This window comes from Vigna unguiculata, chromosome 10 (assembly GCF_004118075.2).
Source record: "Vigna unguiculata cultivar IT97K-499-35 chromosome 10, ASM411807v1, whole genome shotgun sequence".
In the NCBI taxonomy this organism is placed as follows: Eukaryota; Viridiplantae; Streptophyta; class Magnoliopsida; order Fabales; family Fabaceae; genus Vigna; species Vigna unguiculata.
This window is the reverse complement of record NC_040288.1, coordinates 9,619,149-9,630,308: the sequence shown is the minus strand read 5'-3', so window position 1 is coordinate 9,630,308 and position 11,160 is coordinate 9,619,149. Positions and strand designations below refer to the sequence as shown.

General features: G+C 31.6%; 1 protein-coding gene across 1 annotated transcript; it reads right to left on the bottom strand.

Moving 5' to 3' along the window:
• Positions 1 to 1,328: 1,328 nt before the first annotated feature.
• On the bottom strand, positions 1,329 to 5,107 carry LOC114166521 (receptor-like protein 7). The gene is made up of 2 exons (XM_028051269.1): positions 1,643 to 5,107; positions 1,329 to 1,542 (listed from the first exon to the last, which is right to left on the bottom strand). Exon 1 carries the CDS (start codon positions 4,963 to 4,965, stop codon positions 1,651 to 1,653), a length of 3,315 nt encoding a protein of 1,104 aa, XP_027907070.1. The 5' UTR covers positions 4,966 to 5,107; the 3' UTR covers positions 1,329 to 1,542; positions 1,643 to 1,650.
• Between the last annotated feature and the right edge of the window lie 6,053 nt (positions 5,108 to 11,160).

Here is an 11,160-nt window from a genome sequence, read left to right as displayed (position 1 = left end):
TTATAAAATTATAAAATTATAAAATTATAAAATTATAAAATTATAAAATTATAAATTATAAAATTATAAAATTATAAAATTATAAAATTATAAAATTATAAAATTATAAAATTATAAAATTATAAAATTATAAAATTATAAAATTATAAATTATAAAATTATAAAATTATAAAATTATAAAATTATAAAATTATAAAATTATAAAATTATAAAATTATAAATTATAAAATTATAAATTATAAAATTATCAAATTATAAAATTATAAAATTATAAAATTATAAAATAATAAAATTATAAAATTATAAAATTATAAAATTATAAAATTATAAAATTATAAATTATAGAATTATAAAATTATAAAATTATCAAATTATAAAATAATAAAATTATAAAATAATAAAATTATAAAATTATAAAATTATAAAATTATAAAATTATAAAATTATAAAATTATAAAATTATAAAATTATAAAATTATGAAATTATAATATTATAATATTATTTGATTTTTTACAAGTGTAAAAAATTTTAAAGGTAAAAATGTAAAAAATAAAATAATTTTAGTATTTAGGTGAAGTGATTTAATGTATATAGTAAAAAAATTATTGTAACATGTATATATAAGTTGTAATGAAGTTTATTTACTAATTTGGTTTCAAATTGGAGAGGACAATCTCAGATCGTTTTAAAAAATAGGTATACTAAATTGAACCAAAAATTTAAAATAGAGGACTAAATTGGATATAAGTTTTACCACTGTCACGTGTCATGACAGTAAACTATCACGTGGCACGATAGTAACCTGACACGTGGCAGATTATAAATTTTTAGAAAAAAAATTAAAAATTAAAATATTAAAATATTTTTTGGCTTGACACGTGTCTTGTACGGATACGGTGTTAACTTCAACTTAACAGAGATGACCAAATTGAACCCTTATAAATAATGAGGGTACTAAATTGAGCCAACAAAAAATATGGAGACTAAATTGAAGTAATAATATATATTTAAATATGTTGTATATAATCTATAATAATATATAAAGATGATTTTCTCTTTTGTGTCCATATTTCATAATACCAATTCTACCCTTTACAATATAATTATTTATTAAATTTTTTAAAATTAATAGTTATTTTTATCTATTTTCTATAAAATTGTTGAATTGTTTTTTCTATATTTATCAATAATTAATTTCTCTATTCATTTCACTTTACTTTTAATAAATATTAATTTATTTTATTTATTTATTTAATAACATCATACTATTATCATTCATTAATATATTATCATTAATATTTAACAAATACATCTACATATACGCGATAAGGGTGTGTGTACGCCAATGTATATAAAGATTCTAATAGTATCTGGGGTCTCACGTCTAAAGAAACACGTACATCACCCAACTATCTTATCCATTCTACAGCAGCAAGTTGTACAGAATGAACTATGAAACATCTACTAAATTCATATTAAAATTACTTACTACTTCGTCATTGGGTCCACCATGGATAACAGACAACATCCTTATTTGAAAACTGCTCATAATAAAAAATCATTCAGAAATATAAAATTGAGATTTTATGTAAAATATGAAAAGTTCCTCATTGTAGAAACTAAATCAAAAAAGTATTTTACCTAGGATTTCAGTACCTCCTCCTTAGAGTTCTACGTGTCTGACCTCGTCGGTGTTCATAAGAAAAATCAAGCTGGGGAATGATCTTGTGAAGCATCTCATCCACATGTTTGGAATACCAAAAGCTCCATCTCTTCCAGAAAAGCAGAGGGAGAATGAAAACTCCAAAGCCAAAAATAAATCCCAACTCTGCGCTTAATAAACTCCAATCAATTGAGCTCTTAGAATGAGATTGAGGTGTTTCAGGAGTTGGCATTCCAATATTGCTGCAATTACGGGTCAGTGGAGGCCCACATAACTTTTCATTTCCTTCAAAGGAATCTCCATCAAATGTCTGAATTTGTGTGCCCTTTGGAATTTCACCCACCAAGTCATTGTTTGAGAGATTCAGATATGCAAGAAAATTTAGACTAGCAAGCTCTCTAGGGATTTCTCCACATAAAGAATTGTTTGACAAGTCTAAGGATTCAAGATTCTTCAAATTTTCAATAGATGATGGGATATGACCAGAGAGGGCATTATTTGACAAGTTAAGAGCCATCATTGCCTTGAACTGCATTATCTCAATTGGTATTGGACCCTGAAAGTTGTTGCTTGACATATCCACGTAAGTGAAGGCTCTCTGGATTTTTTCCAGTTTTATTTGGTGACCTTTATTTGTAATAAGAATTGAATTTTGATACTGAGAAAGATCTATTTGATAGGTATCTGAGGACCCCTGGTCAAGAATAGAGCGAGGTACGTTTGCAACAATTTTAGCCAACTTTGCTACAATAGTTTTGTCTAAGTGTGACAATAAATCCTTAAAATTCTTGGGATCATAGTTATCAATGATATCAATGAATAAGTGGCCAAATTCTGGTCCGACATTATCATTGTCTCGCATCATTGCTTTCCAATTGTTCAATAGTGCTCCTGGTATTGCACCACTGAAATTATTGAATGCTACATCAACCATATGGAGCATTTCCCATTCACCTCTGCTTTTTGAGCACCCAATTGACCCATGAAGTTTGTTTAGCCGTAAATCCATGATTCGTAAGGTGGAAATCTTACTTAAGAAACAAGGAAATTTGTCGGTTAATAAATTTCTTCCAAGGTTCACGACTTGTAGTTTCTGGCAATATGCTAAAGATGTTGGGATGGTACCCTCCAAGAGATTGTCATTTAGGTCCAATAACTGTAAAGAACATGAAGTTGACAGAGTATCAGGAATATATCCTTGAAGTTTGTTTCCACCAAAGTTCAACACCCGAAGAGTGCTACTCAACTTAGCAAAACACTTAGGTATCGTTCCAACAAAGTTATTGTGAGAAAGATCCATCAGACTAAGATTTGAAGCATGGACAAAGGATTCGGGGATTTGTCCCTGAAAACTGTTGTTTGAAAGAGACAACACTGATATGAAAGGGAGACGATTTCCAATGTCCGCTGGAATGACCGAGTTAAATCTATTGTTTGAGTAGTCCATATAATTTACTAACCTTGGAAGGAATGGCAATGGCCCTTGTAGTTGGTTGGAACTAAGATCAAGAAGCATAAGGTTTGAACTCAAGTTCCAGACATTTCCTTCCAATTTTGTTAGGAAATTTTTGGAAAGGTCCAAGTGAAGAAGATATTCAAGTTGCCAAATCCAATAAGGTATTGTTCCTTGAATCTCGTTGTCAGCAAGGTCAAGATACAGTAATGTTGATTGATTTTTCACAAAACTAGGGATTCCTCTCAACTTGCAAGATGCCAACATGATATTTCTTAGAGCAGGAAAGGGTGACGGATCATGATCATTTCTAGAGTATATATCAACTGACAAATTGTTATGCGAAAGGCATAATGTAGTCAGGTTACTCAACCTGCGAATCATGTCTAACTGTAATGTGCCATTAAACTTGTTTAAATTAAGTTGAATGACACGAAGTGTTCTAAGGTTAAATATAGACAAAGGAATAGGTCCTTCCAAATTATTACTACCCAAATCAAGCATCTCCAGTGTAGGTGAGGTCATCACAGATTCATCCAACAGACCAGTGAGTTGATTAAAGGGAAGTTTAAGTTCTCGCAAATATGGAAGTTTAAGCAGAGATGAGGGAAGAGTCCCTTTGAAAAAGTTAAACCCCAGATCAATGTTGACGAGATTTTTAAGGCCCTCAAAATGATTAGATGGTAACACCCCCATTAAACTATTATGTGATAGGGACAAATATGTGAGATTCTTGGACATATTAAAAGAAGGGAGTGTACCTGAAAAGTTATTGGAAGACAAGTCCAGATAAACTAGCTGGGTGAGTTCTGACATTGAACTAGGAAGTGTTCCATTAAATTGGCAATAAGATATATCAATTTGTTTCAAGTTAGAAATTGCACCCGGAAGCTTTCCTGTGAAACTTGTCTCGCTAAGATTCAAGTCACGAAGAGAACCACGTGGTTGGAAGTTTGGCAAAGAACCCATAAGATCTTGATTGTCTGAGATGTCAAGCACCTCTAATGATGGCATGAGGAAGATATCTTTCGGAAAAGAGCCATTCAAGCCACAACTTCTGAGTTGCAGTATGACTAGATTGGACAAATTTTTTAAGGAATCTGGCACTGAGCTGGACATGCTGTTGTTGCTTAAATTCAGAACAGTGAGTGACACAAGCTTAGCCAGGGAAGCATGAATAGGTCCAGACATATTGCATGATGACATGCTTAGAACACGTAAGTTGTGCAATGAAGATAAAGCATGAAACCATTCTTGTCCTTTTGCAGATATTGTTATACCATCTAGATATAATTCTGTGATTTCTGTAAGGTTTTGCAAAAGCATTGCTATATTTGGCTTGTCGAGTTTCAGGCTGTGAGGTGAGGAGATTGAAGAAGACAAGTCAAGAATAACTAACCTTCTGAGATGAAACATTTCATTAGGAATCTGCCCCTCAAAGCCAGCATTTGAAAAGTTCAAATACCTCAAATTATTGAGTTTGCAGAGTTCAGAAGGAATCACCGAACTGAAGTTGTTGAAAGCCAAAGTCAAGCTTTGAAGATATTGAAGGCCAAAAAGAACGGTTGAATTAAGAAGTCTTCCTGAGATAGACTCCTCACTGAGATCAAGGGCTACAACACGACCTTCTTTGCATGTCACTCCATTCCATTGACAACAATCTTCATTTTGATTCCAAAGAGTGAGTTTTTTGGAAATTGTAGGGTTGAATATTAGGTTATTTTTCAAAAGGAGCAACATGGAACACTCGTTGCCAAGCAAATAGCCATTGGTTGGAAAGACGTTGGCATTGTGGTTTATGCAGAGAAATGGTAAAAGAAAAAAGCACAGGAGTGTGTTTCCTCTCATAGTTTATTATGAGAAGTGTATGATGAGAGATATTTCTCATTTGAAAAATCTATTTCTCTTTTATAGACTACAAAAAGATGTACTATTTATAGTCTCCCGCGAGTCTATCACGCAATTAAATCACTTTGGAAGTAAAAGTAACTTCGACCAACTTGTAATATTTTAAGACCAATTTTTGAAAGCAATATAATTTTGGATTAATATTTTGATTATTTATCTTATTGAACAAAATAAATTAACTTTTTTATAAAATTAAAAAAAATACTTTTAATATAAAAATTATATTATAAAAATAAAAACTTTGTAGTTTAACGACCTTTCTTAAATTTTAATATTTTGTTGTTTCTTTTTTATAATTTGTTAAAAGGAATTTAAATATATTATTAAAAAGATATATTGAAAAAGAGAATTGTAAAAAAGATATCAGATGACTTAGTTCTTGAGAATTTTATTTCAAATTTTCAAAACTAAAACTTTGGTGACTTTACTCACGCTACTTTCGTTAAATCTATTTTTTATTTTATAAATTGTATAATTCCATCCTTTATATTTTTCATTTGACTCAAATTTATCTTTACGGGGCTTCATATCAACAAAAAATATTATAAAATAAAAAGCTTTGGAATTTTAGAATGAAATTGACGGATAAATGAAACTAAGTCAAAAAAGAAATGTATAATATACACACTCAAACATTATGAAAAAATAAATATGAATTATACTTTCAATATAGACATGGAAAAGGAATTTATCATTTTCTTTTCCTTGTATTATCTTGCATTCGTTGAAAAACAAAAACCATCATTCATGTTTTTGAAATTACAAATTTTTGACTTTGCCATGAGATATCACTGACAACTGTCTTTCGCGAAATCGTGGAAATACCGAGTAAGCAGGTGCGTTCTTCACGTCCGCCTAATCACATTTTCACATTGTGATTTCACTCTTAAAGTATAGCTGATAATTAGGAACTTTGATTATGCATTGAAATCTGCAAATATTTTTCATAAAGTTAAATTTATAAAACACTACTAGAAATTTCTATATTACATGGGATTTTTCTTGCAAATTTGTTAAAAAAATTTGCAAGAAAACACTTTTTTCTGCTATTTTTTTTAAAAATTTTAATTGGCAGGTAATTCCTTCGTGGGTAATCATTTCCTACAAAATTATAAAATTTGCAAGTATTTCCTACAAAATTTGTTGCGAAAAGTGTTTTATACAAAATATTTTGCAAGAAAATTGGTAGCAATTTCTTGCAATTTTTTTTTTTCACAACAAAATTTGTAGCTATTTCCTAGGAAAAAATTTTCAAAACAAAATTGGCAGGAAATATGAGTTTTTTTAATAGTGAAATAAATAGTTTGTGTAAGGCCATTTTTTTTTTCTGTCCTAAATGTTTAACGGCCTAACCTATTCTCTTGGGCCTAAAGCCAGTCTATAGGGTGCCTAAAACCCTTTTCCAGCTCTAACCCCCTCACTTTGTCCCATTATCAGAAAACATGAACTCTTCCCTCTTCCATTGCTGAAGCAAAGAGCTCTCTTAGAGTTTCAATGAGCTCCTCCTTTCCTCAAAGCTTGTAGTGTGTTTCCCTCCAATTCTTTGGTGTTCTTGGAGCTGCGGTGCCTTCTGCTAGTGCCTGTAACCCCCTCATAGTAGCTTTTGTTAAGGTAAGGAAAGCTAAAGTTTTCGTGTTTTCTTCGTATCTGCCTATTTTTAGCTTTGTTTCGTGTTTATGATGCTTGTGTGTTGTTGTGGTTGCTTGGAATAATGGTAAATGTTGTTTGGTTTCGAATGCCTGACAATTGCACGCGTGAATAGTGGTGAGAATTGATATTCTCGCCCAAGCGAGCATATCTTGCCTAGGCAAGATTAGTAGAAGCTCGCCCAAGTTTATGCTCGAACTGTCGCTCAGGTGATGAGGCTCCGTTTTGAGCGATGAGTTATCTCGCTTAGGTGAGGAGGTCTCGCCTAAGCAAAAAATCATAGAAACCACTGTTCCACTGCTCGAGCTCAAGCCTAGGCGAAAAGGGCTTGCCTGAGCGAGAGAACCTCTCTCGCCTAAGCGAGGACTGCTAACCTGAGCGAGACTAGGACAGGTTTTGTGTTCTAGTTTTGATTTGTTCTTTGATGTGGTTGTTTGCCTGCCTGATGGAGTGTTTTACCGTAAAGGCATGAAGTATGATGCCATGTATGTTGTATGAGATTAAATGAGAATGAGATTTTGTTATGTTGAGTATGAAGTGGAAAACATGAATTGTTGGTTGGTTGGATATTGGCATGACATTGTTATGCTTGATAAATTTGTGGTTGGTTGGAGAGACATGGTTGTGGTATGAGATTTGACGTAATTCTATGAAACTCTTGGTGAGATTTCATGGTAGTGTTAGATGTGATGAACGTAATTTCATGAATCTCTTGGTGAGATTTCATGGTGGTGTCGTAGTGTATATAATTAGGTAAGGATTCAAGTAAGAAACTCTAAGGAGTCAGTTAGTCTCACATAGAGCAGACTTATGTGAGACTAACTTACTCAAGTGGTGAGAGTAGCAGGAGACCCTAGTCTTTGGCAGGATAACGACCTTAGATGTTTGAAGGCTAATCTTGTGCTTGGTATGGTGAAACTCATTGGCAATGGCTCTACAAAGCAATAGAGGCCACCACAAATGCAAGCATCCGGTGAATCTGACCGATTATATGTATCTGGATAAATTGAGTCTTAGAGTCCTGCTTGGATGAATGATGTTTACTTGCTTTTAAATTGCATGCTAAATTGTATGATAAAGATCTTTTACTCTAGCTTACCCTTTTGTTTGTGTCTGCCTTCTTGTGTGGGTTTTTCCTTTTTGCAATTATCACCAATTCCCTGGTGTGAGTAGATATGAAAACCCCTGGTGATCGCAGTAGTGATGATGGAGTTAATGCTGCAGGGTAGTGGTCATGTGTTGATGTTGAGCTCACTGTTGAGCTCATGTTTGGAGGACCTTTGTAGTTTTTTAATCCCTTGCTTATGAGCAAGCTCTTTTGGATAATTGTGAACTTTGAAATTTGGTTCTTGACATTGTGTAGTGCTTTTGTTTCCTTTTTGGTATATTTGGATGACTGTAAAATTCTTTATACTTTAAGCCTCGTGCTCTTTGGATATTATAAAGTATGTGGTGTTTTATTTAATTAGATTTATCTATTAAATGGGATGTTACGGTTTGAAACATACAAAGTAAATTATGAATGTTTTCTTTTTTGAATTTGAGTTTATAACCTCAAAACACTTAATTAAATTCGCATTTATTTTTTAATTGTTATGGAGGTCTTATAAAAACAAAACATTTTTGGATGAATTGTTTGGAGGATAGAAATCTTTGTGTATAACTATGGATTATTAGGAGATGAACTCTAAAAGATGATATTTGAGTCTTAAATGATTGTCTACCAGCAAAATTCTTTCTGATATCTAAGTTAGTAAGAACATCAAAGTGATAAAAACACTTTGTAGATGCTTTATTTAGTAGAGAATATTTCATGAGTTTTGTTCCTGTAAAAAGTTAAGTATCCTAAATCAGAGAATAAATATAGAGATTAATAATGTAACTCAAAATTAGCAATCCTTCAAGTCAGAAAATTCATGTTAATAAGTCTTGGAGCTACTTTCTTAATAATAAATTTTACATCATATATTTCTAATCCCAAAATTATAATAACTACCCAAAAATATAATAACTATAAGATATAATTTCCTTGTATTTTATTATATTTTCTAAATTATGGAAATTTGTTAATGAAATATAAATCTTCAATAGCCTGTATTTATAGATTTTTTAGACTCGTTTATAAAGAATATACAACATATTTAATTATCTTTATATATTTTGTTGCCTTTAATCCTTTTGAAGGTAACCATTTAGAAATATCTTTAGTAACATAATCAATTCGGCAATGGAATTCTTTCATAATATATCAAAATCTGAATTTCTCAGGTTGGGTACGTACGCTATATGTTCTAATTTTTCTAATGAAATTTGTTTTTTACTTTATAAATTTATGTGTTTTTTTTATCTTTTTAGTAAAATTAATCTATTTATTATATTATCATTCATTTAAATATTAATAGTATTTTACTAAAAGCAATTCAATCTTGCTTGAGTCCCAAATTAAACCTTTTGAGCCTCAAATTTATCCCTTCATTCGTACAGTTGCCAGTGGTATATTCTCATAACGTTGATTTAGTCGTTAAGATTTTATTCTAACGATGATTTTCAACCTTTAAACTATAGAAGCAACTTGCCACTAAAATTATGGTTGTTGACTTGTTAGTGAGTGGTGCCATATTTCTATATAGGTGGATGGTCAATGGTTTCACTTTCAGTAGTCGATGACTTTTATTCGTTCAGTAGTAGAAAGGTGAAGGGCTGCCAAAGTTTTCTGAAATGAAATTATTATTAGGATATGTTTTGGTATTGCATTTGCAAAACATTTTTTCATTATCATACTTTTTTTTTATATGTTCATTCATATGTCAGTTGAACTCAATGTTTTACAATTTAGTCTATTTTTTCTAAGTGACATGAGTATCAGTTTAAAATTAAGATTATTTTATGATAATCATAGACTCATAGATGATGTAACAAAATTATTGAAAAATGTATTTCCGATTATGGCATATATCTTGTGGTTCTAGAATGCCAATAACGAGCTCATGCAGCATAAAGGAGTAACCTTAAAGGTATACATGGGTAGGAATATGGGAAAGACAACTACCTTCTAATGTAGAGCTTGAAAATGCGCAATGGCGAATTTAAGAACTCAAGTTAGTGTCAGCAATTTAGTTTTCAAGTTAATAACAATTATCATCACCCAATTTAAATGTGGGTAGTGGGTACTTTTATGGTATTTAATATGAGAATTTATGATGTGAAATAGTATTAACTCAATTGATTGAGAGTATTTTACTGTTATAAAAGAATTTGGGTTTGAGTCTTGTATATGTCAATTATTTGTTAATTTAATTATTTTATTGTTTTGAGTGTATCTTTGAGATTAGAGCAGTAAGATAAAATCATAGATATAGAAAAAGAGGTTAATGAGATTTAATTAGACATTAAGGACCCAATTAAATCAATGATTCAAATTTATTTCGTTTCAATTTAATTATATTAGTTTTAGAGGTAGAAAAGGGAAGAGGACAACACAATTTCGTGTGGCTGAAAACAAGGTAGTATAAAACCCTAAAAAGTTGAGTTGTGAGAATGTTAGAGGGTTGGGAGAAGGTCTCGAGGGTGGAGATTAAAGTTGGAGCACAGAGGAACTTCAGGGAATCAAATTTTAGGATTTTAGGTTAGGGGAAGCTGAACTTGTTTCTTTTCTCTCTGAACTTGTTTCTTTTCTCTTTTGCAGTTTGATGTTTGGTTCTTGTTACTTGCTCCGATGTATGAACACGTCAAAATGTTGAATGTCTTTGTTCTTTTTTTGTTGGTTATTTTGTGACTTTCGAGTGTGTGAACCTGTAAGTTGACCGGTGGTTTCTTCTTGAACCTATGTATGGACATGCATTATAGGTTTTGATTTCTTTTTTTTTTATGTGTGCATGATTTTTTTTATTCGTTGGCTTGGTATAGCAATTGTTGGGTTGATTTGGTGTAGTAAGTGATACAACTATGAAGGTTTGGAGTGGGTCTTTCCACGTCAATCGATCGCCAGTGTTAGAGTGTGTATGTTAGGTGCAGTTTCGATTAAAAACCCTATTTATCAGAGTTTTGTGTGGGTGGGATGGAATCACTTGGTGAGCAACCTTTGTACTTTTTATTCTTTGGTTAAAACCTAATAACCTTGGTTAGGAGCATGATGCAGGGTCGACCTTTGGTTAGTTATTCACACTCATTGCACATCAAAATTGTTATCACAATTTAAGCAAGGAAGAGTGCATTCATTAGGTGGGGACGTACGTATTGTTGGTATTGCAGGGGTGCGTTTATTGCAAATCAAATGCATAACCAAATGTTTTCGAAAATGGGTTACGTTTTGGTTAGTTTTCAGTGCAGCTCTTTTGCTTCAAACTTAGTTTAATTCCATGGTAGATTATTTGATCAAGGGGCCCACTATTGAAAACAAAGGAAACACATTTATGGGTATGGGGCTGTTTTGTCTCTTCCATTATCACTTTTAGATTCCTTTCTTTTATAATTGTGTGGTTGCAGTAC

What these genes read in the sequence shown, in the direction of transcription:
- LOC114166521 (XM_028051269.1), bottom strand. Translation starts at nt 4,965, where the DNA reads ATGAGAGGAAACACACTCCTGTGCTTTTTTCTTTTACCATTTCTCTGC.